General features: G+C 58.2%; 2 protein-coding genes across 9 annotated transcripts; one reads left to right on the top strand and one right to left on the bottom strand.

Moving 5' to 3' along the window:
- Positions 1 to 11,666, top strand: LOC141735106 (uncharacterized). Its single transcript, XM_074567552.1, has 12 exons — positions 1 to 215; positions 1,219 to 1,952; positions 2,090 to 2,178; positions 2,767 to 2,982; positions 3,917 to 3,989; positions 4,110 to 4,276; positions 5,011 to 5,126; positions 5,336 to 6,400; positions 6,788 to 6,844; positions 7,820 to 8,006; positions 8,813 to 8,904; positions 9,000 to 11,666. Exons 1-12 carry the CDS (start codon positions 110 to 112, stop codon positions 9,998 to 10,000), a joined length of 3,903 nt encoding a protein of 1,300 aa, XP_074423653.1. The 5' UTR covers positions 1 to 109; the 3' UTR covers positions 10,001 to 11,666.
- A 474-nt stretch (positions 11,667 to 12,140) lies between these two features.
- Positions 12,141 to 21,238, bottom strand: LOC141735136 (uncharacterized). 8 transcript variants are annotated; one of them, XM_074567672.1, is made up of 3 exons: positions 16,176 to 16,251; positions 13,941 to 14,018; positions 12,141 to 13,734 (listed from the first exon to the last, which is right to left on the bottom strand). In XM_074567672.1, the coding sequence occupies exon 3, from the start codon at positions 13,724 to 13,726 to the stop codon at positions 12,725 to 12,727; it is 1,002 nt and encodes a 333-aa protein (XP_074423773.1). In that variant the 5' UTR covers positions 13,727 to 13,734; positions 13,941 to 14,018; positions 16,176 to 16,251; the 3' UTR covers positions 12,141 to 12,724. The 8 variants fall into 8 exon arrangements, 7 of the variants coding, with proteins under 7 accessions (XP_074423773.1, XP_074423771.1, XP_074423770.1 ...); XM_074567670.1 differs by lacking the exon at positions 16,176 to 16,251 and adding an exon at positions 21,051 to 21,238 and having other exon boundaries at positions 12,147 to 13,737; XM_074567669.1 differs by having other exon boundaries at positions 12,147 to 13,737; positions 16,176 to 16,244.
- Positions 21,239 to 23,808: the final 2,570 nt, after the last annotated feature.

Raw genomic sequence — 23,808 nt, 5'->3', positions numbered from 1 at the left:
TCACCCCCCATCATTTTTCCCCCAAATCCCTTTTTTTTAGGGGAAACCCCCCACCCCGGGGGCCAGGGGGGTGACGGCGTTTGGGGTTGTCCCCTCTAGGGTTGTCCCCATGGAGGTGACGGCCATGGAGGACGCTGCTGCGCCCCTCGTCCTGCTCCCCACAGCCGGCGCTGGGGACAGCGCGAAGAGGAACGGGGACAGCGCGGTGCCACCGGGTGAGAGTCCCCGGGGGCTGGGGACAAGGTGGGGGGTTGGATGGTGGCTGAGAGGTGGCTTTGGTGGGGACAAGGGTCTGGGGACACTTGGGGGTGGTGGTTCTTTGTCCCTAAGGAGGGCTTTTGTGCCGGGTTGTGTCCCTAAACGTTCTGCTATGGTGGCCCCAAACCTTCTCCAACATTGTCCCCATTCCTTCTGCCACTGGAACCCCAAATCTTCTGCCACCACATCCTCATTCCTTCTGCCACCGTGTCCCCGTCCCTTCTCCCGCTGTGTCCCCATCGTTTCTCCCACCCTGTTCCTGTCCTTCTGCCACCGCGTCCCCATCCCTTGTCCCACTACATTCTCACCCCTTCTGCCACTATGACAACATTCCTTCTCCTGCTGTGTCCCCGTCCCTTGTCCCACCATGGCATCCCTGTCCCTTGTCCTACCATGTCCCCGTTGTTTCTCCCACCCTGTTCCTGTCCTTCTGCCACCATGTCCCCATCCCTTGTCCCACCACGTTCCCATCCCTTCCACCACTATGACAACATTCCTTTTCCTGCTGTGTCCCCGTCCCTTCCACCACCGTGTCCTCGTCGTTTTTCCCACCATGTCCCCATCCCTTGTCTCACCACGTCCCCGTCCCTTCTGCCACCATGACAACATTCCTTCTGCTGCTGCATCCCCGTCCCTTCCACCACCGTGTCCCTGGCGTTTCTCTCACCCTGTTCCTGTCCTCCTGCCACCATGTCCCCATCCCTTCCGCCACTATGACAACATTCCTTTGCCCGCGGTGTCCCCATCCCTTGTCCCACTACAGCATCCCTGTCCCTCCTCCCACCGTGTCCCTCCTCCCACCGTGTCCCTGACCCTTCTCAAGGTCCCTTCTGCCTTGGAGCCTTGACCCTCAGCAGAGGGCACCTCCTGGCTCTTGGCTGACCCTTTCCCTGTCCTCGCTCCATGTGAACCCTCTCCCAGCTGGAAGGGACTCCTGGAAATGTTCCCTCTTCCCAACAGATTTGGGGTCCATCAAGGAGGAGGAGAAACAGCAGCAGGATGCTCCTCAGCAGGAGGAGGAGGAACTGGTGGAACCCCCAACCTCCAGCCAGCAGCTGTCCCCAAGGTCCCATCCCGGGGGATCCCCACCCCCAGGGGACAAGGGGAGGGACGAGGCACCCAACACCTGCCGGGAATGCGGGAAGAGCTTCAGTTGCCGCTCGGCTTTGGTCAACCACCATCGGATCCACACGGGAGAAAGACACTTCAGCTGCCAGGACTGCGGACGCCGCTTCAACCGTCCCTCCCTCCTGGCCACCCACCGCCGCGTCCACACCGGAGAGAAACCCTACGAGTGTCCCGACTGCGGGAAGAGTTTCCACGATGGCTCTGCCCTCCGGCAACATCGGAAAGCACACACGGACGAACGCCCTTATCGCTGCGAGGAATGCGGGAAGGGCTTCAGGCAGAGATCCACCTTGACCATCCATCACCGCGTGCATTCCGGGGAGAAGCCCTACCAGTGCTCCCAGTGCCCCAAAAGCTTCAAGAGCAAACCGGAGCTGACGCAGCATTTTCAAAGCCACAGCGGCGAGAAACCCTACCAGTGCTCCCAGTGCCCCAAAAGCTTCACGTACAGCTCGGGACTGGTGCAGCACTGGCGGACTCACACCGGCGAGCGACCCTACGATTGTTCCCAGTGCGGCCGGTGTTTCCGCGACAATTCCACGCTGGTTCGGCATCAGCAGACGCACGTTGTTTAGGACAATCGTCCCTACCCAACGCTTGGGAAGAGCTTTCCCAGCCGTCCGAGTCTCGCCAAGCTCTGATGGGTGCACGCTGGTGAGAAAGATACTGGCCCAGTATCATTACTGGGTCCCACCTGGAGCAGAAACCCTACATTCGCCTGATTTGCCCCCAAAACTTCACCTCCAGCACCCAACTCATCCAGCATCGGAGGATCCATCGCGAGGAAAAGCCGTAGGGTTGCACCGAGCGTGGGAAGAGCTTTCGGCTTAGCTCCGGTTGCGTCTCACGTCACAAAAGCCACCGGCCAAAGGTGGGGACAACCCCACCGAAGACCGTCCCCATCCTGGTGGCATCTCAGAGCGACCCCCACGTGATGGTGGTCGCACCAAGAGGTAACCAACGTCCACCCGTATCCCACTAGTATTATTTTCCTTTCGCTATACGGTTTTCTTATATATCGAAAGAGGTTTTTAGTGGGTGTTTTTATCAAAAGCCACCCCCATCCTCTGGTTTTCTTGCCTTAGATTCGAGATGAGGCAAAGGGAGGGAGGGGAGACCCATGAGCTTCCCCCAGGAAAAGAGAAATCACGATCAAATGGGGCGTTTCTCCACCTCTCAGTTGAATTTCTTGATGTTTCCGACCCTATTCAGGGTCTTTTTAAGGGAAGGGAGTGGGTTGAAGGAAAATCACGGCCAAAATAAAAGCATTTGCGTCTTGGCATCGTGTGAGTATCTCTATGGTGGGGACGAAGCGGGGGCCGTGTGCGTGGAAGAGCCTTTTTTTGGAGGGGGAAACTCCAAAATTTCCCCAATTTTGAGGAGCCGGGAGCATCTTCTGCCCCTGGTCGAAGTCCAAATCGGAGGCGTCTCCTCCAAGGGGGATCTTACGGTTGGCGGCTGCTCTCAACCTCCAAACCGAGACAATGAGGCCGACGGAACGATATTTGGGTCAAGTAAGCAAGTTTTGGGTCAACGGAACCTGGTTTTTATGGATGACACTAACTTCCCAGACATTTGTTGGAAGAGGAAGACTTGGTGAGTGCTGGCAGGAAGCGCAAAACCAGTTCATCCCCTTTAAAAATAAGGGAAGGAGGCGGAACGAGAGCCCCTCCCCCCCACCTTGGCTTAACTGGGAGCCCACACTCCTGCCTGTGTTTCAGCTCTGGCTTTAACATTAAATGACTAATTAAGAGCATCCCGCCCTCCCCCACAGATCCACCGTGTCCCAGTTTGGGCTGGGATAGGGTTAATTTTCCCCAGTGGTTGCTGTTTTCCAAGCTGATACGAGAGGAATGTCGGTAATGCATATTGTTTCAGTTGTTGCTGAGCGATGTTTGTACTATTCAAGGACTTTTTTCTCATTTGGTCTATTCTTTTACCATTCTTCTTCTTATTTTTATTTTTTCTCCCGTTCCTGTTCTTCTAAACCCTCTTTTATTTCAACCCCGGATTCATTTTTTTAATTTTTCTCCCCATCCCACTGCTGGAGGGGATGTGTGTGTGACCAGTTTCGAGGTCCCAGTTGCCAACTGGGCTTAAACCCTCCAGCTCCTGGCTGTGTTTCAGCTCTGGCTTTAATATTAAATGACTAATTAAGAGCATCCCGCCCTCCCCCACAGATCCACCGTGTCCCAGTTTGGGCTGGGATAGGGTTAATTTTCCCCAGTGGTTGCCGTTTTCTGAGCTGATACGAGAGGAATGTCGGTAATGCATATTGTTTTAGTTGTTGCTGAGCGATGTTTGTACTATTCAAGGACTTTTTTCTCATTTTGTCTGTTCTTTTACCATTCTTCTTATTTTTATTTTTTTGGCCGTTCCTGTTCTTCTAAACCCTCTTTATCACAACCCACGAGTTATTTTTTATTTTTTTTCTCCCCATCCCGGCAAGGTTATGGCGGGGGGCAGGGGGGAGTGACCGGTTTCGAGGTCCCAGTTGCCAACTGGGCTTAACCCCCCCTTCCCCCCCCAGCTCCTGGCTGTGGTTTCAGCTCTGGCTTAATATTAAACGACTAATTAAGAGCGTCCCGCCCTCCCCCATCCATGTGCCGTGTCCCAGTGTCCCAGTTTGGGCTGGGATGGGGTTAATTTCCTCCCAGTGGTTGCTGGGTTTCAGCTGGTATGACAGGAATGTCAATAATGCATATTGTTTTCCTTGTTGCCAGGCGATGCTTACATTAGCCAAGGCCTTTTTCCAGCTTCCCCCAGAAGCTGAGAAGGAGCATAGACCAATGGAATATTCCGTTCCAGGGACGTCACCCTCCGGATATAAACTGGTGGGGGGGGATGGAGGGGGGGAGGAATCCGGGATCGCTGCCGGGGAACGTCTGCGGTGAGAGAGAGCCTGGTTCCATTTTACTTTCTCTGTTCTTTAACCGTTATTATTATGATGATGATGATGATGATTATTTTCTCTTCCGTTCCTCTTCTTTTAAACCCTCTTTCTCTCCACCCACGAGTTATTTTTGTTAATTTTTCTCCCCATCCCACTGGGACCAGTTTCGAGGTCCCAGTTGCCAATTGGGGTTAACCCCCCCCCCCCCCCCCCGCCCCCAAATCCCGGCCATATTTCAGCTCTTCCTTAATATTTAATGACTAATTAAGAATATCCACCCACCCACCTCCCCAAGATCCACCACTCCACCAGCTGCCAGGAGGGGAATTAACCCCGTCCCAGTCCAAACCGGGACAAAATTGACCCCAAACCAGGACAAAATTAACCCCAAACCGGGACAAAATTGACCCCAAACCAGGACAAAATTAACCCCGTCCCAGTCCAAACCGGGACAAAATTGACCCCAAACCGGGACAAAATTAACCCCGTCCCACTCCAAACCACGACAAAATTGACCCCAAACCAGGACAAAATTAACCACATCCCAGTCCAAACCAGGACACCCCACACTGGGGCTGCCCGTCCCCAGCTCCTACATCCCAGTGACGCCCCGCGGTGGGTCGAGACCCCCCTCACCCCCCATCATTTTTCCCCCAAATCCCTTTTTTTTAGGGGAAACCCCCCACCCCGGGGGCCAGGGGGGTGACGGCGTTTGGGGTTGTCCCCTCTAGGGTTGTCCCCATGGAGGTGACGGCCATGGAGGACGCTGCTGCGCCCCTCGTCCCGCTCCCCACAGCCGGCGCTGGGGACAGCGCGAAGAGGAACGGGGACAGCGCGGTGCCACCGGGTGAGAGTCCCCGGGGGCTGGGGACAAGGCGGGGGGTTGGATGGTGGCTGAGAGGTGGCTTTGGTGGGGACAAGGGTCTGGGGACACTTGGGGGGGGTGGTTCTTTGTCCCTAAGGAGGGCTTTTGTGCCGGGTTGTGTCCCCAAACCTTCTCCTATCATGTCCCCAAACCTGCCTCTGTGTCCCCAACCCTTTTCCCATGGTGACCCCAAACCTTCTCCCGCACAATAGCCCTGTCCCTTTTGTCACCGTGTCCCCGTCCCTTCTCCCACTGTGGCCCCTCCCTTCTCCCACCACGTCCCCATCCCTTCTGCCGTGGTGTCTCCAGTGCTGCTGCCATCATGTCCCCATCCCTTCTCCCGCCATGTCCCCAACCCTTCTCAAGGTCCCTTCTGCCTTGGAGCCTTCATCCTCTGCTGGCACCACCTGGCTCTTGGCTGACCCTTTCCCTGAATCCCTGCGGTTCCCCGTCCCCGCTCCATGTGAACCCTCTCCCAGCTGGAAGGGGCTCCTGGGGACCTTCTCTCTCCCCAGCAGGTTTGGGATCCATCAAGGAGGAGGAGAAACAGCAGCAGGATGCTCCTCAGCAGGAGGAGGAGGAACCAGTGGGTCCCCCAACTTCCAGCCAGCAGCTGTCCCCAAGGTCCCATCCCGGGGGATCCCCACTCCCAGGGGACAAGGGGAGGGACGAGGCACCCAACACCTGCCGGGAATGCGGGAAGAGCTTCAGTTGCCGCTCGGCTTTGGTCAACCACCATCGGATCCACACAGGCGAACGCCCCTTCAGCTGCCAGGACTGCGGACGCCGCTTCAACCGTCGCTTCAACCTCACCACCCACCGCCGCATCCATACTGGTGAGACACCATTCCAGTGTCCGGATTGCGGGAAGAGCTACCACGACAGTTCCACCCTCCGACAACATCGGAAGACGCACACGGACGAACGCCCTTACCGCTGCGAGGAATGCGGGAAGAGCTTCAGGCACAGATCCACCTTGACCATCCATCACCGCGTGCATTCGGGGGAGAAGCCCTACAAGTGCCCCGAGTGTCACAAGAGCTTCACCAACAGCTCGGGGGTGGTGAGGCATTGGCGGACCCACACTGGCGAAAAGCCCTACAAGTGTTCCGAGTGTCACAAGAGCTTCACCAGCAACCTGGGGCTGGTGGGGCACAGGCGGGTCCACAGCACCGAGAGGCCCTACCAGTGTTCCCAGTGTCACAAGAGCTTCAAGAGCAACCCGGAGCTGGTGCGGCACTGGCGGACCCACACCAGCGCTTGACCCTACGGTTCTCCCAACGTTTCCTCAACATCTCCACGCCGGCCGAAGACGGGGGACAACCCCACCGGGGACCGTCCCCATCCTGGTGGCATCTCAGAGCGACCTACACATGATGCTGGTCGTACCAAGGGGTAACCAACCCATCCACTCACGTCCCCACCGGCTATTATTTTTCTTTCCCTACACGTTTTTATATAAAAAGGGTGGTTTTTTGGTGGGCTTTCATAAAAAAGCCAGCCCCATCCTCTGTTTTTCTTGCCTTAGATTCGAGATGAGGGGGAGGGAGGGGAGACCCATGAGCTTCCCCCAAGATAAAAGAAATCGAGTTTAAATGGTTTTTTTTCCTCCATGTCTCAGTTCAATTTCTTGACGTTTTTAGCCCCAGTTGGGGTCAGCCAAAAGCCAGATGGTCCCAGCAGAGGATCAGGGCTCGAAGGTAGAAGGGACCTTGAGGAGGGATGGGGATGTGGTGGGAGGAGGGATGCGGACGTGGTTGGAGACGGGATGGGAGGAGGGACGGGGACGTGATGGGGACATGGTTGGAGGTGGGACGGGGACGTGATGGGGACATGGTTGGAGAAGGGATGGGGACGTGATGGGGACACGATGGGAGGAGGGATGGAGAGATGGTGGAGAAGGTCTGGGAATGTGATGGGAGAAGGTTTGGGGACATGATGGGAGAAGGGATGGAGAGATGGTTGGAGGAGGGATGGAGAGACGGTGAAGGTTTGGGGATGTGACGGGAGGAGGGATGGGGACACGACGAGAGAAGGGATGGAGACATTGCTGGAGGTGGGATGGGGACGTGGTTGGAGATCCGTCTCCCCTTTCCAGAATTTCATCGAGTATTTTATTACTATAAAACAACCCCAAAGTGGGATCAAACCCCACTTGATTCCCCACACGATTTTCCAGCCCCTCATGGCTGGATGTTGATGCTGCGATGGGGAAGAGCAGACGCCGATTTTTGGCTCTAAATCTCCCTAAACCGGCACGTGTGTGTGTGTGTGTGTGTGTCTGCCGTGTACATGCCATTTACACGCCATTTACATGCCTGTGTGTGCCCAGGCGAGTGTGTCTGTGTGCGCACACGCGTGTGGGGCTGGACGTACACGCCTGTAGCCCCTCCAGCCGCGCCCCGGGGGCTGTGGACACACGCGTGTGTGGACGTACAGCTGCCCGTGTGCCCGTGGGGGGTGTCTGTGGGCACACGCGGGTCTATAGGGGTCTATAGGGGCCCACAGGCCCCATGGCGGCCTCCGCCCGCCTTCAACGGGGGGCCCAGCCGGCGGCCGCCATCTTGAAGCGCGGCGGCGCCGTAACACAAGATGGCGGCGGCCGCGGCGGCCTCCCCCGCCGCCCTTTCCCCGCCGGGCGGCTTCTCGCTTCCCCCGGACTCCCCCGCCTGGAGGCTTCTCGCTCCCCGGGACTCACCTCCGCGCCAGGCATAAAGCCGCCGGGCACTGGGCGGTCAGCGGAGATAACGAAGGGCAGCGGCGGGGTGCAGGGGGTCGCCATGTTGTACGTCGGGAGGAGGAGGGCGGGCACTTCCGGTTCCGGTGGAGCCGGGCTGTCGGGGCGGTGTGGCGGAGCGGGAGGTAAACAGAGGCCGCGGCCGGGCCTGGGGAGGTGTGAGGGGGGGGCCCTGGGGTGGGGGGAGCTTTGTGGGGAGGCTCAGGGTGTTGTGGGGGGCTTGGGGGGTGCGGGTGTGGGGTGTTGGAGCAGGAGGGGGGGAGCCGTGGGGGAGAGAGATATAGGGGGACATGGTGAGGAGAGTGTGGAGGGGTCTGTGGAGGGATTTAGGGGTCACTGGAGGGGTGGAGGCCATATTGGGGGGGCACTGGAGGGATGTGGGGGGCCGTTGGAGGGTTGTAGGGGTCACTGGAGGGATGTGGGGGGCATTGGGAGAGTGGGGGGGCATATTGGGGGGGCCTTTGAGGGATGTGGGGGTCATTGGAGGCGTGAGGGGTATGTGGGGGGTCGCCAGAGGGGTGGGGGGTGTATTGGGGGGCACTGGAGGGTTATAGGGGTCACTGGAGGCATGTGGGGGGGCACTGGAGGGCTGGGGGGGAACACTGGAGGGATACGGGGGACATTGGAGGGCTATAGACTACAAGAGGGGACCCCCAAATAATCCCAGGGATGGGGGGGCACTGCGAATGGGGACCCCCAGTTCCTCATGAGGGTGGGCAGCCGCAATGGGGGACCCCCAAATTTTCCCTGAGGGAGGTGAGCTGAGACCCCAGCACATTCCAATGACCTCCAGCCCCACACGATGTCCATCCCCCCCCCTGTTTTGGGGTGCCAGGGCAGCCCCTAAAGCCAGGGTAAGGTTGGGGGGGGGGCCCAGCTCCATGGGTCACCCCCCCATTTTCACCTTGCCCCCCATTTTTGCCCCCCGCAGGTTTGATGTCACCCTCCCCCAACCACGGATGGAGCTGGGAAGAGACCCACCAGCCTCCCAAAACCGGGAGGAGAGGGGTGACCCCCCCACAAGTGGGTTTTTATGGGCTTGGGGGGGCTTTGGGCTGTTGTGTCCCCCCCCGGGCTCCTTCCCCTCCACCGTCACCCCACTGTGGCTTCTTTTACAGGCACGGGGGGATTCCCACATCCACCCCCCCTGAGAGAAGCCACAATGGGGGATTTGGGGGTGTCGCTTCCCCCCGGACGCCCCTACAGGTGCTGCGAGTGCGGGAAAGCTTTCGGCAGCAGCTCGGCGTTATTGACCCACGGCCGCATCCACACGGGGGAAAAACCCTATAAATGCCCTGACTGCGGGAAGAATTTCACCCGGGGTTCGACGTTGGTGAATCATCGTAGGATCCACACGGGGGAAAAACCCTATTTTTGCCAAGAATGCGGGAAAAGCTTTAGGAATGGGTCAACTTACATCCGGCATCGGAAAACCCACAGGGGTGAAGAACCCGACGGTTACCCCGATGGTGGGAAAAGTTTTAGCGATAATTCTTCTTTCGGGCGAGGTGTAGGTGGTACGCCCTACGTTTGTCGGGATTGCGGGATCGATTTTATCTGGAGTTCGGCTTTAATTCGGCATCGGCGGATGCACACCGGCGAGAAACCCTATAAATGCCCCGATTGTGGCAAGAGTTTCAGCGATAATTGGGTGTTATCGCGGCACCGCCGCATCCACACGGGCGAGAAATTCTACCCTTGCGCCCAATGCGAGAAGAGCTTCAACGACGCCTTCTCGTTGACGCGCCACCGACGCGTCCACGACGGGGAAAGACCCTACCGGTGTCCCCAGTGCGGGAAGAGCTTCGTGGACAGCTCGACCCTCATTGATCACCAACGCATCCACACGGGGGAACGACCTTACGCCTGCCCCGACTGCGGGAAGAGGTTTAATCGAAGCTCCAATTTGGTGACCCATCGACGGATCCATACGGGCGAGCGACCCTATAGCTGCCCCCAATGCGGGAAGAGCTTCAGCCGCAGCTACAGCTTGGTGACCCACCAACGCATCCATACGGGCGAGCGACCCTATAGCTGCCCCCAATGCGGGAAGGGCTTTTACCAGAGCTCGCTTCTTGCTCGGCATCACCGTACCCACGGCAAGGACCGCCAAAAATGAAGGGGGAAGGTCAAAGTCACCCCATTTTCCAAGCTCCGGGGCCACCAATGATGCTTTCTCCAGCTCCTCAGGGACCGGGAACCGGCGTCAGCTCAGGAATTTCCCAGTATTTTAACTTTAAAACTTTTTCTCAAGCACCTTCAGGTTTGGTTTTACCAAAATATTTTCATTTCCCAGCCGATACTTTCATGTTAATATTTTTTTTCCAGCACCTCCAAGTTTGGTTTTACCAAAATACTTTTAATTTCTCAGATGATATTTTCATTTTAATGCTTTTTTCCAAGCATCTTTTAGGTTTGGTTTTACCAAAATATCATAATTTCTCAGCCAATATTTTCGTTTTAATACTTCCCCCCGCCCCAGCAACTTTTAGGTTTGGTTTTACCAAAATAAGGCCAAAAAAAAAAAGTCTTTATTATGGTGACACCCTCCTCAAGGGACAAAGGCAGGATGGGACTCGGCAATTTTTTTTGGGGGGAAATCAGCTCCACGGAGGATTTTCGGATCATTTTAGGAGATTTTCAAGCTGTGCTGAAGGAAAGGGGGTTACAAAGTGGGATTGAGTCATCTTGAGGTGAAAAAACCACCCATATTTCTCCTCCTGGATGCTGATTTAGGGAGATTTAGACCCAAAAATTGGGGTCTGTTTTTCCCAACGAAGTGTCAACATCCGACCGTGGGGGCTGGAAAACTTGGGGGGAGGGGGAGGAATAACCTGAGGTTCGATCCCACTTCGGGGTTATTTTATATTAATAGAACACTTAATAAAATTGTATAAAGGGGAGACGGGTCGATCCCTCTCGGCTTTTGGGGTGCAAAGTGATGGAGAAACTTCTGGGTGCTGCCAGGTTGGGACCCCCCCCCACTCCAAAATACCCACCCTGGGGTGTAGCGACGCTCCTTCCCCCCATGAGGGAGCTGAATTTGGGGGGTTCCTAAAAGGAACAACCTTTTGGGGTTGTCCCTGTGGAGGTGACAACCATGGAAGATGCTGCTGTGCCCCTCGTCCCGCTCCCCACAGCCGGTGCTGGGGACACCATGAAGAGGAACAGGGACAGCGCGGTGCCACCTGGAGCAGAAACCCTACATTTGCCTGATTTGCCCCCAAAACTTCACCTCCAGCACCCAACTCATCCAGCGTCGGAGGATCCGTCGCGAGGAGAAGCCGTAGGGTTGCGCCGAGCGCGGGAAGAGCTTTCGGCTCAGCTCCGGTCACGTCTCGCGTCACAAAAGCCACCGGCCAAAGATGGGGACAACCCCAGCGAGGACCATCCCCATCCTGGTGGCATCTCAGAACGATCTATGCATCATGGTCGTCGCACCAAGAGGTAACCAACCCATCCACCCGCGTTCCACCAGCTATTATTTTTCTTTCCCTACATGTTTTTATATTAAAAGGGTGGGTTTTTTTTGGGGGGGGTTCATAAAAAGCCGGCCCCATCCTCTGTGTTTTTCTTGCCTTAGATTCGAGATGAGGGGGAGGGAGGGAGGGGAGACCCATGAGCTGCACCCAAGATAAAAGAAATGTCGGTCAAATGGGGTGTTTTCTCAATGTCTCGGTTCAATTTCTTGATGTTTTCAACCCTATTTAGGATCTTTTAAGGGAAGGGCGTGGATCGAAAGAAAATTGGGGCCAAAATAAAAGTATTTGTCTGTTGGCATCGTATCCGTGTGGGTGGAAGAGCCTTTTTTGGAGGAGAAAACTGAAAAAATTCCCCAATTTTGGGTGGGCCGAGAGCATTTTTTGCCCCTGGAGGTTGTGAGACACCCCCCACACACTCCACACCCCCCCCCCCCAGGAAGCAGCTGTGGGGTGGGGGGCCTGGGGTGGAGACCCTGGAGTTGGGGATGGGGCTCTCCATCCCTCTCCATTTCCCTTGGACAAGGATGGGGGTTCAGCCCAACCCATGGATGAGGTTTCTTTGACGCCGGTGGTTCTGTCGCGTCCTTCCAAACTGCAGCCACCAGGAGACCCGGTGGCCTCCTCACCCTCCACCTCACCATGGATGTGTCCCCCCACTCCCATCCTCGCAGAACCGCTGGGAAAACTCAACCCTAGAGATGGCCGAGGCCCAGCCTGGATGAAAAATGAGCTTTTTTGGGGTTCAACGAGGCCAAAGCAAGGAGCCGAGTGGAGGAAAAGTTTATCGCAGTTGAGTTCTGGTTTATTTTTGGGGAGCAAGAGCAGGAGGTGGAGTTGGGCCATGCCCATCTCCATCCCAAAGATGTTGCTGGAGCTTCTCCTGAAGCCCTTTGGCCAACTCAAGAGTTGATTCACCCAAAGACGAACCATAGATGGGCAGGACAGAGGTTGCACCACCAGATACCATCACGTGGAGAAAAATAAGCAGTAAACATGGAAGAACTGGGCCTGGTGGGTCCCGAGAGGGTTGTGGGACCTTTTTCATCCCATTCTTCCTTCCTGAAGAAGCTGAGTCCCCAGTGGTGTCTTCAAAATTTTGCTCCGTGCCCAAATCCAGCCACCATTTGGCTGTGGAAGAAGCCCGTGGTCCATCTGGTCTTGCTTGATGCCACCAGAAGAAATGATTGGACCGAGCAGATGTGACTTTTGAGGGTCTAAAGCCGATGAGTCCACTCTTCCCAATGATCTTCTGCCATTGGCTTGCTGTTGGATGTTCTTACCTTCATCCAGGTCCCTCTGGGGAATCGGGAAGATGTGGGGAGCACCAACCAGGTCTCTACCCAACGTGGGTCACCAAAACTCTACCCAACGTGGGTCCTCCGATGGGTAATAAAGTTGGAACAGCGGATAAAGCTCTTCCCGCAGTCGGGACACTCATAGGGCTTCCCTTCCCGGTGGGTCCTTTGGTGTTTAATCAAGGCTGAACTGACGGTGAAGCTCCTCCCGCACTCGGGACACTCGTAGGGCTTCTCCCCGGTGTGGATGCGTTGGTGGGTCATCAAGTTGGAGCTGCGGTTGAAGCTCTTCCCGCAGTCGGGACAACGGTAGGGTCTCTCGCCCGTATGCGTCCGCTGATGCCTGATGAGATCCGAGCTGTTCCTAAACCACTTCCCGCAGTCAACGCACCGGTAGGGCTTCTCCCCGGTGTGGACGCGCTGGTGAATGATGAGGCTGGAGCTCTGGCTGAAGGTCTTCTCGCACTCCTCGCACTTATAAGGTCTCTCCCCGGTGTGGATCTTCTGGTGGCGGATGAGGTAGGAGCTGACGCTGAAGCTCTTCCCGCACTCGGGGCACTTGTAGGGTCTCTCCCCGGTGTGGGTGCGTTGGTGGGACGTGAGGTTGGAGCTTTGGTTGAAGCCCTTCCCGCAATCAGGGCACTTGTAGGGCTTCTCGCCGGTGTGAAGACGTTGATGGGTGATGAGGGTGGAGCTGTCGCTGAAGCTCTTCCCGCACTCGGGACACTTGTAGGGCTTCTCCCCGGTGTGAAGACGTTGATGGGTGATGAGATGGGAGCTGCGGCTGAAGGTCTTCCCGCACTCCAAGCACTTGTAGGGCTTCTCGCCGGCGTGCAACCGCTGGTGAACCACCAAGTTTGAGCTCCGGCTGAAGCTCCGGCCGCATTCCTCGCAGATGGTGGGTCTTTCCTCCTCCCAGTTTCGGGGGGTGGGTTTGCAACCTCTCCCTGGGGGGTATCTTCTGGGTTTTTCCACCCCGTTGACCTCCTGTTCCATGGAATCCTTCAAAACGGCCTCTTCCGCGAGGTTCTGCCGGTGGGGTTTCTCCTCCAGCTTCTCCATCCTCATCTCATCGCCTGCTGGAGGAAGGAAGAAGGAGAAGATGGAGATTTCCATCCGTGCCAGAGGGAAGGAGAAGGAGATCCTCCTCCCGAATCCATCTCCAGGAGGACGGCGTCAGCAATGGGGATGTTCTACAGCCAGAAGCGATGCTCAGCTGGAAGACGGAGGAAGATGGAAGATGGAGAAGAGAGGATGAAAGGTCAAGTGGATTCCTCCTCACCTGCCTGGGTGTCTCGTAGCAGCTCCTCTCCCTCGCAGCTTCCTCCTCAATCTGGCCAAGCTTTGGGAAGGAGAAATCCTGGTTTTGGGGGGAAAAAAAACAAGCTGTGAGAGCGTTGCCTGGGTTGGGTGGTAGGTTGTTCCTGCCCAAGTCCATCCCTACTGGGAAGTCACCGGGCAGGACACCGGCAACATCTTGTGTCCATAAAAGCCTCAAGCTACAGCCCATAAAACCCTCCAAAACACCCAGATACAGCTCAAAACCTCCTAAAACACCAAGATACAGCTCGTAGAACCCTCCAAAACACCAAGATACAGCCCAAAACCCTTCAAGAAGACCAAGATATGTCCCAAACGCCCTCCAAAACACCAAGATACCACCCAAAACCCTTTGAGAAGACCAAGATGAAGCCCCAAAACCCTCCAAAAGACCAAGATACGGCCCAAAACCCTTTGAGAAGACCAAGATACAGCTCAAAACCCCCCAAAACACCAAGATCCAGCTCGTAGAACCCTCCAAAACCCCAAGATAGAGCCCAAAACCCTTTGAGAAGACCAAGATACAGCTCAAAACCCCCCAAAACACCAAGATCCAGCCCAAAAACTGGGATTGCCCCACTCCGGGATCCTGGAGGTCCTGGGGCTCCCCCCTCTGCAGGGTCCTGTGGGTCCCCCAACTCCAGGGCCCCCCCACTCTGGGATCTTGAGGGTTCCCCAGCTCCGGTGTTACCCCTTTCTGGGGTTCTGGGGGTCCCCCAGCTCCGGTCTCCCCCCACTCCAGGATCCCAGAGGTCCTTATCCCATTCCCCCCGCTCTCGGAGGTCCCAGAGCTCCCCCCTCTCCAGGATCTCAGGGGTCGGTGGTCCCCCAGCTCTGGTCTCCCCCCACTCTGGGATCCCAGGGGTCCCGATCCTGGTGTCCCCCCTGCTCTCAGGGCTCCCGGGACTCCCCCCTCTCTGATCTCCCCCCACTCTGGCGTCCCGGGGGTCCCCCAGCTCCAGTCTCCCCCCTCTCCGGGGTGCTGGGGGTCCCGGGGCTCCCCCCTCTCTGGTGTCCCAGGGGTCCCCCGGCTCCAGTCTCCCCCCACTCCAGGATCCCGCGGGTCCCAGTCCTGGGGCTCCCCCCTCTCTAGGATCCCAGGGATCCTGATCCCTGTCCCCCCCGTCTCGGGGATCCCAAGGATCTTGGGGCTCCCCCCTCTCTGGTCTCCCCCCACTCCAGGATCCCAGGGGTCCTGATCCCGGTCCCCCCCCTGTCAGGGGTCCCAGGGCTCCCCCCTCTCTGCTGTCCCAGGGGTCCCCCGGCTCCGGTCTCCCCCCACTCCAGGATCCCGCGGGTCCCAGTCCTGGGGCTCCCCCCTCTCCAGGATCCCAGGGGTCCTGATCCCAGTCCCCCCCCTCTCGGGGGTCCCAGGGCTCCCCCCTCTCCGATCTCCCCCCTCTCTGCTGTCCCAGGGGTCCCCCGGCTCCGGTCTCCCCCCACTCCAGGATCCCGCGGGTCCCAGTCCTGGGGCTCCCCCCTCTCCAGGATCCCAGGGATCCTGATCCCTGTCCCCCCCGTCTCGGGGGTCCCAAGGATCTTGGGGCTCCCCCCTCTCTGGTCTCCCCCCATTCCAGGATCCCAGGGGTCCTGATCCCGGTCCCCCCCCTCTCAGGGGTCCCGGGGGTCCCCCGGCTCCGGTCTCCCCCCACTCCAGGATCCCGCGGGTCCCAGTCCTGGGGCTCCCCCCTCTCCAGGATCCCAGGGATCCTGATCCCTGTCCCCCCCGTCTCGGGGGTCCCAAGGATCTTGGGGCTCCCCCCTCTCTGGTCTCCCCCCATTCCAGGATCCCAGGGGTCCTGATCCCGGTCCCCCCCCTCTCAGGGGTCCCAGGGCTCCCCCCTCTTCGGGGTCCCGGGGGTCCCCCGGCTCCGGTCTCCCCCCACTCCAGGATCCCGCGGGTCCCAGTCCCGGGGCTCCCCCCTCTCCAGGATCCCAGGGATCCTGATCCCGGTCCCCCCCCGTCTCGGGGATCCCAAGGATCTTGGGGCTCCCCCCTCTCTGGTCTCCCCCCACTCCAGGATCCCGGGGGTCCCGATCCCGGTCCCCCCCCCCCGTCTCAGAGGTCCAGGTTCCAGGTCCCCCCGCCCCCCCATCTCCAGGATCCCGGGGGTTCCGATCCCGGTCCCCCCCCCGCCTCCATCTCCAGGATCCCGGGGGTCCCGGTCCCCCCCCCCCCCCCTCCCCGGGCCGGTACCGGGCGTTCGCCGTGGGGCTGCGGCTTGACAATGGGAGCGGCGGCGGCTGCTGCTGACCCAGGAAGGACAACCCCCAACGCGGGGGGGGGGGGGGACGACGACACACCACCCCCCCCCCCACAATCCCTTCCCCCCCCCCATCCCTCCCCCCATCCCTCCTGCCCCCTGCCGGCAGCCGGGCGGGCGTTTGTCGTCGTCCCCCCGCCCCCTCCCCAAAAATAACGCCACTTCCCAGGGACCCCCCCCCCCCCCCATCATCCCCCCAAGGGGGAGTTGTAGATGCTTCAACTACCCCCCCCCAAAAAAGAAACCCACCCCCAAGGACCCCCCCAATTCCCCCCCCCAAGGGATATTTGAGGCTCAAGTCTGGAGCCCTGCAAGCTCCAAACAGCCTCCCCCCCCCCCCCCCCCCAAAATACCCCCTCCCCGCCCCCCCAAAAGTCTGGAGTCCTACAACTCCAAAATTACCCCCCCCCCCCCCCCGCAAAAAAAAAAAAATCACCACCAGGGACCCCCCCCAAAGGGTATTTGGGACTCCACTCTGGAGTCCTACAAACTCCAAAATTGCCCACCCCCCCCAAAAAAAAAAACCCAAAAACCACCTCCAGGGACACACCCCCCCCCCCCAATTTCTGCCCCAGGCTGAGAACTGACGGCTCATCACAGCCATGAGAAGCTCCACCACCCCCTGGGCTGGGGACAAAGCGCTCCCCGGTCTTTGCGACACCCTCCTGTCCCCGTCCCCCCCCCCCCCGCTTACCACCCCCCCTCAAATTACTCATTAACGACCCACGGTAATTAAAAAAATCTCTCCGGGAAGACGCCCGGGCACCAGTTTTTAGGAACAAACCGTTTATTTCCCAATAAACGCTGCCAAAAAACAAAAAAAAAGTATATAAAAGTCGTAACGAGTGGGGTAGGGATGATGCGGGGGGGGGGGGGGGGGGGCGGGGCGGGGGGCCGGGGTGATAATTGATAATTAGGGGTAATGAATTACATTTAATTAAAATCGCATCCGGATTGGGGAGGGGAAATACAGACAATTCGATAAATCGGCTAAAAAGGGCGAATAAAGAGAAAATAACCCCCAAATTGTCGACAATTTGCCCTTCCCGGCGTAGACGAGCGTCATCTCGGTGGGGGTCACGATGGGAAATGACCCCCCCCCCGGGCAATTAAGGCACAAATCAGGGGTACAAAAGGGCCCCCCTAGACCCCACTCCTGGCTCTGAGGTGTCACCTCCGGTCTCTGCTGGTGGCCACCTGGCCATCGGCCACGTAGGTGGTCCATGGATCCGCCTCGGCGGAGTCCCAAAGGTGCCATGGGGGAGGTTTCCTTCGGGAGCAGCGTCTCGGATACTCAACCTACGGCCACCTTTCCAGGGGAGGTGAAGATGCCCAAGTGCCACCAGGCTCGGGGGCGGGGGTGACGTTCGGTGGCATCATCTCAGGTGACTTCATGAATTTCAGCGAGTTGACCTCTGGTGTCACCTTCTCTTGAGGTTTCAGGTGGACCCACGGCGAGTTGACCTCTGGTGTCATCTTCACCTTGGCCCCACAGCAGGTAGACTTGTGGTGTCACCTTCTCTTGAGGTTCCAGATGGACCCACAGCAGGTGGAATTCTAGTGTCATCTTCTCCTGAGGCTTGGACCCACAGCACGTAGACTTCTGGTGTCACCTTCTCTTGAGGTTTCAGATGGCCCCACAGCAAGTTGACCTCTGGTGTCACCTTCTCTCGAGCTTTCAGATGGACCACAGCAGGTAGACTTGTGGGGTCACCTTCTCTTGAGCTTTCAGATGGACCTACAGCAGGTAGACTTGTGGGGTCACCTTCTCTCAAGTTTCCAGCTTGGCCCCACAGCACGTAGACTTCTGGTGTCACCTTCTCTTGAGGTTTCAGATGGACCCACAGCACGTAGACTTCTGGTGTCATCTTCAGCTTGGCCCCACAGCAGGTAGACTTGTGGCATCACCTTCTCTTGAGAAGATGGACCCGCAGTTGGGTTTGAAGGCAACTCAAAGCCAAGGCAACATTCCTTTGGGTATTTACTAATAACGTGGTCACCACAAATTGGATGAGCTCACGAAGGGACAATGTTTGGGGTCAACCACGGTCCCATCCCCACCTTAAGTAACAACGACTGCAAGAGAAAACGAAGATTCCACCGCCAGGTAGTCCTTGCATCCGGCTTCTTGACCAAGACTTTGGCACCAACACCACCAAGCCCCTCCCCAAAAAAGCCCCTCAGGTCCCTCAGACCCGGTTCCTCACCAAGGAGAAACGAGAAGGTGGCTCCACTCTGGATGTATTTCTGAATACTCCTCACTTTTCTCATTTTAAGGACAATTTGGGGTCCAAAAGTAGATGTTGCGACGATTTTTCTTTTCCAAATCGCGTTACTTACGGGGCTGAAGTCGAGGTTGAGTCGAGAAGGATGGTGGGAGGGCTGGTCGTGATGAGTTGGGGAGGAGCCGGCCTCGGAGATGAGGGTCATCAGGTAGAACGTGGGGCGCATCTTCTTCGGATGAGCAACTTGGACCAACCGATGGATTCGGGACGTCTCAAACTCTTTTATTCTTGAGCTGTGGAAGCACCACCTGGACTCATCGCTTGACCATCACGTCCCACCTCTGCTCCCGCTTTCTGCTGGCTCTTCCCTTGCTTGGATGCATCCCGCGAAACGCCGCTGACCCCTTTCCTCCTGTGAATCTCCTGGTGCCTCGTTCGGTGGGAAGCCTGGCGGAAGGTTTTTTGGCAGATGGGGCAGGTGTAGGGTTTTTCGCCCGTGTGGATGCGGCGGTGGGTGACGAGGAGAAAATTGGAGTGGAAATTTTTCCCGCAGTCGGAGCAACGGTACGGTCTCCCCTCGGTGTGGAACCGTTGGTGCTTCAGGAGAGCCGCGATGGCGCCGAAACATTCCTCGCAACTGGGACACTTGTAGGGTTTCTCCTCCGTGTGGCTCCTCCGGTGTCTCCGAAGGGTCGAACTATCGTTGTAGCACTTCTCGCAGATGGGACACTTGAAGGGTCTCTCCCCCGTATGGATGCGTTGGTGTTTCAGTAGCGTCCCGCTGTGGCTGAAGGCCTTGTCGCACTTGGAGCACCTATAGGGTCGTTCTCCCACATGGGTGGCCCGGTGAAGGACCTGAGCCGACTTCGCATGGAAGCTCTTGCTACAGTAGGGACATTTATAACGTCCCTCCCCTTGGTGGCCTCCTTGAGATGTCCTCTGCTTCTTCTCCACGTGCATCTTCTTGTGTTTGATGAGTCCCGAGCTGTCCGTGTAGCTCTGCCCGCAATCCGTACATTTGTAGGGTCTCTCCCCGGTGTGGCTTCGCTGGTGTCTCGTGAGGTGAGAACTCAACCGAAAGCTTTTGTTGCAGTCGAGGCAGTTGTAGGGTTTCTCCCCGGTGTGGATTCTCCGATGGGTGACGAGATCCGAGCTCATGATGAAGCTCTTCCCGCATTCGGGGCACTTGTAGGGTTTCTCCCCTGTGTGGACCCGTTGGTGAACGATGAGGGTCGATCTCCGGTTGAAGCGCTTCCCGCACACCGAGCACTTGAAGGGCTTCTCTCCCGTGTGGATGCGCTGATGAATGGCCAGGTACCGCCTCAAGCTGAAGTTCTTCCCGCAGGCGAGGCACTGGAAAGGGTTGTCCGCGCTATGGGTGGCTTGGTGGGCCAGCAGGTACGCGCTCAACTGAAAGGTCTTCCCGCAGACCAGGCAGACGTAGGGTTTCCCCCCACTGTGGATCTTCCGATGGGTGCTGAGGGTGGAGGTGAGACGGAAACACTTCCCGCAGTCGGCGCACTTGTAGGGTTTCTCCCCCGTGTGGATCCGTTGATGCTTGTTGAGAGCGGAACCGACTCGGAAACCCTTCCCGCACTCGTGACACGTGAAAGGTTTTTCACCGGTGTGGATGCGCTGGTGGGGGATGAGGAAGGACCTGCGAGTGAAGATCTTCCCACAGTCGGGACAGCTGTAGAGACCCTTGTGCATGGCCTCTTCTGCCTTCCCAGCCGTGTTCTTCCCATTCTTGCCGCGGCTGGAGGTCCTCTTGGTCGCGCGGCTCCCACGGCGCAACCGTCCTCCCTTCCTTGGTGATGGGCGTCCATGGGAGTCATCGCTGGGTTCTTCGGAGGCTTCTTGCGGTTGACTCTCCCACTCGCGCTGCGCCGGTGGGTTTGGCTCTTGAGGGATCTCCACCTCACACAGCTCCAAACACAGCTCAGATCCTTCCAGTTCCTCCAGGCCATTTTCCTTCCCGTCCGCCATCTTGGCAGCTGAAGGAACGAAGATCTCAAGCCCAAGTCAGGGCTTTGCCAAAGCTCCCGGGAAAGTTTAAAGCTCCGACTCCCAAATCTAGCAGCTCCGGTGGTGCCACAGGGGGGTGGGGGTGGTGACCCCGGGCGCCAACCCCACAGCGACACAGGGAAAGGCCATGGGAAGGAGATCTATTGAGGGTCACCAGATAGAGAAGGTCCACGCGGACCTCTGGGCCGAGGAAGGACCATCGAGCTTCAGCTCCATGCCACCCCTTCCCACCACATCCACCTCTTGCTCCACCAGGAAGACCTGGAGAAGAAAGACCAGGCATCGCTGGGGTCCCACTCGCACGTGGGGTTCGCTCGCGCCCCACGGGTGGGATGGGACCGGCCACCCCCCTCACCACGTGCCCCACACCATCATCAACCACCAGCATCCATCTGGACCTGGTGGTAGAACCCATGTGTTGGGGAGGACCCAACCGCCACTACCGCTGCCCCACACCTGCCCCACCACCCCAGCCACCCCCGGGACCCTCGGAGCTCAGCCCCACGGCGGGAATGGGGCAGAGGGGTGTCGGGTCCCCGGTCCCCACTTCTCGGTCACCTGTGGGATGTGGCGAGCCCAGGCGGGGGGCTCGGTGGTCCCCGTGGAGGTGGCTCCTCGTGTGACCCGGATACAGTGAGGAGTTGGAGCCGCCTCCTTCCTCCTCTTCCTCCTCCTCTTCCTCCTCCGTCCCGCCTCTCCCTGCTCCTGCTCCTCCTCCATCCCTCCTCCTGCTCCTCCTCCTTCTCCATCCCTCCTCCTCTTGCTCCTCCTCCTGCTCCTCCTCCTCCTGTTTCTCCATCCCTCCTCCTGCTCCTCCTCCTTCTCCATCCCTCCTCCTCCTGCTCCTCCTCCTCCATCCCTCCTCCTCTTCATGTCTCCTCCTCTATCCCTCCTCCTCCTGCTCTGTCCTCCAACCCTCCCCCTCTTTCTGTCCCTGCTCCTTCTCCTTCTCCTTCTCCTTCTCCTTCTCCTTCTTCTTTCATCCTTTCTCCTTCTCCTTTCATCCTTTCTCCTTCTCCTTCTCCTTCTTTCATCCTTTTTCCTCCTTCTCCTTCTCCTTCTCCTTCTCCTCCTTTCATCCTTTTTCCTCCTTCTCCTTCTTTCATCCTTTCTCCTCCTTCTCCTTCTCCTCCTTCTCCTTCTCCTTCTCCCTCTCCCTCTCCTTCTTTCATCCTTTCTCCTCCTTCTCCTTCTCCTTCTCCTCCATCCTTTCTTCTCCCTTCCTCCTCCATGTAGCTCTTCCCACACAAGGAGAACTTGTGGGTCTCCCAGTGTTTGATGAGCTTTGGGCTCATGGTGAAGCCCTTCCTGCAGTTGGGGCATCTCTAGGGTCTCTCACCATGACGGATCCTCTGGTGGGACGTGAGGTTGGAGCCATTGCTGAAGCTCCTCCAGCACCAGGAGAGTTGCCACCACCTTCTGCTTCATGGGGTGGTTCTGGTGGGACTTCAGCTCCTTGTAGCTCTTCCCACACACGGACAACTTGTAGGGAGCCTCCTCCATGTGGGTCTCCTGGTGTTTGATGACCTTTGATCTCATGGAGGAGCCCTTCCCATGGGCTTGTCCCACCTTGGGCTGGAGAAGGAGCGGATGGACAGGATGGAGACCCAGGAGACGGTCGACTGGAGACGTGAGCTGACGGAAACGGGCAGCTCCGAGCCTGACCTACTTTTGTCCTCCATCCCTGGAGGAGAAGACACCCCTTGGGACACACACACACCCCCCCCCACACCGGCTCGAGGAGAAGCTCTTGGTGGTCACCACGAAGGGTCCTCGGCTCTCCGATTCCCCATTGATCTCCTTGGCTTGGCCAAGGAGAGCCCACCCCAAAACCCGGAGGAGATGTTGGCTCCGCCCGGGGTGCAGCAGCCCCCCCCAGCCTTCTCGGCTTTCATCCTTCTCAACTCAAGGGTGGGGTGTCCTCATCACCCCCCCCCTCAGTGGATAAAACCCCACTGTGACCCACCCCACAGTGGGGACGAAGTGGGGCTTGACCCCTTGAAATTGTCCCCATAGGCATCACCTTCTTGGCCCGGCGTTGGGACCACCCGAGGTTGCCCCAGGCCACCGGGCTCTTCCTCCCTGAGGAAGACGCGTGACGCAGGCGCCCGGATCCTCCCCGTGACCTACTTTGGGTGGTTACAGGGATGGAGGGCGGGGGGGGGCCCTCCCCCACCCCGGATCTGCTCGTGGCTTCAAAGGGAGCCCAGCCGGATGGGTGCTGAGCACCAGGCACGGGGTGGAACTGGATGGGTGCTGAGCACCGTGGACCACTCAGAAGGTGCTTCTAGAAGGGTGCTGAGCACCGTGGACCATCCACAGGGTGGTTCTAGGAGGGTGCTGAGCACCAGGGACCATGCACAAGGTGCTTCTAGAAGGGTGCTGAGCACCAAGCACAGGGTGGAGCTGGATGGGTGCTGAGCACCAGGCACAGGGTGCAGCTGGAAGGGTGCTGAGCACCTGGGACCATGCACAGGGTGCTTCTAGAAGGGTGCTGAGCATCATCATGGGGTGCAGCTGGAAGGGTGCTGAGCACCAAGCGCAGGGTGGAGCTGGATGGGTGTTGAGCACCATGGACCATGCACAGGGTGCTTCTAGAAGGGAGCTGAGCACCAAGCATGGGGTGCATCTGGAAGGGTGCTGAGCACCGTGGACCATGCACAAGGTGCTTCTAGAAGGGTGCTGAGCACCATGGACCATGCACAGGGTGGTTCTAGAAGGGTGCTGAGCATCATCCATGGGGTGCAGCTGGATGGGTGCTGAGCACCATGGACCATGCACTAGGTGCTTCTAGAAGGGTGCTGAGCACCAAGCACAGGGTGGAGCTGGATGGGTGCTGAGCACCAAGCACGGGGTGCAGCTGGATGGGTGCTGAGCACCATGGACCATCCAGAGGGTGGTTCTAGAAGGGTGCTGAGCACCAAAGACCATGCACAAGGGGCTTCTAGAAGGGTGCTGAGCACCATGGACCATGCGCAGGGTGGTTCTAGAAGGGTGCTGAGCATCATCCATGGGGTGCAGCTGGATGGGTGCTGAGCACCATGGACCATGCACAGGGTGCTTCTAGAAGGGTGCTGAGCACCAAGCGCAGGATGGAACCGAACGGGTGCTGAGCACCAAGCACGAGGTGCAGCTGGATGGGTGCTGAGCACCATGGACCATGCGCAGGGTGGTTCTAGAAGGGTGCTGAGCACCAGGGACCGCGCCGAGGGTGCAGCCGGATGGGTGCTGAGCACCCTCTGTGTGTGTGTGTCCGTCCTTGTGTCCTCCCCCGCCGTGTGGGCGCTGCGGGGGCTGGCACTGGGATCACAGCCCC

This window comes from Larus michahellis, chromosome 29, assembly GCF_964199755.1.
Source record: "Larus michahellis chromosome 29, bLarMic1.1, whole genome shotgun sequence".
Taxonomy (NCBI): Eukaryota; Metazoa; Chordata; class Aves; order Charadriiformes; family Laridae; genus Larus; species Larus michahellis.
Note: the sequence above shows the minus strand (reverse complement) of the source record. Positions and strands in the feature narration are given on the sequence as shown.

What these genes read in the sequence shown, in the direction of transcription:
- LOC141735106 (XM_074567552.1), top strand. Translation starts at nt 110, where the DNA reads ATGGAGGTGACGGCCATGGAGGACGCTGCTGCGCCCCTCGTCCTGCTC. An exon ending in TGTTGGAAGAGGAAGACTTG is followed by an intron (nt 2,983 to 3,916) that starts GTGAGTGCTGGC and finishes TTCCCCCCCCAG; the next exon opens with CTCCTGGCTGTGGTTTCAGC. An exon ending in CAGAGGATCAGGGCTCGAAG is followed by an intron (nt 6,845 to 7,819) that starts GTAGAAGGGACC and finishes CCCCGCCTGGAG; the next exon opens with GCTTCTCGCTCCCCGGGACT.
- LOC141735136 (XM_074567674.1), bottom strand. Translation starts at nt 20,453, where the DNA reads ATGGCGGACGGGAAGGAAAATGGCCTGGAGGAACTGGAAGGATCTGAG. An exon ending in ACGGGCGAAAAACCCTACAC is followed by an intron (nt 13,554 to 18,945) that starts CTGCCCCATCTG and finishes AAGACCCACCAT; the next exon opens with CTGCGAGGAATGCGGCCGGA.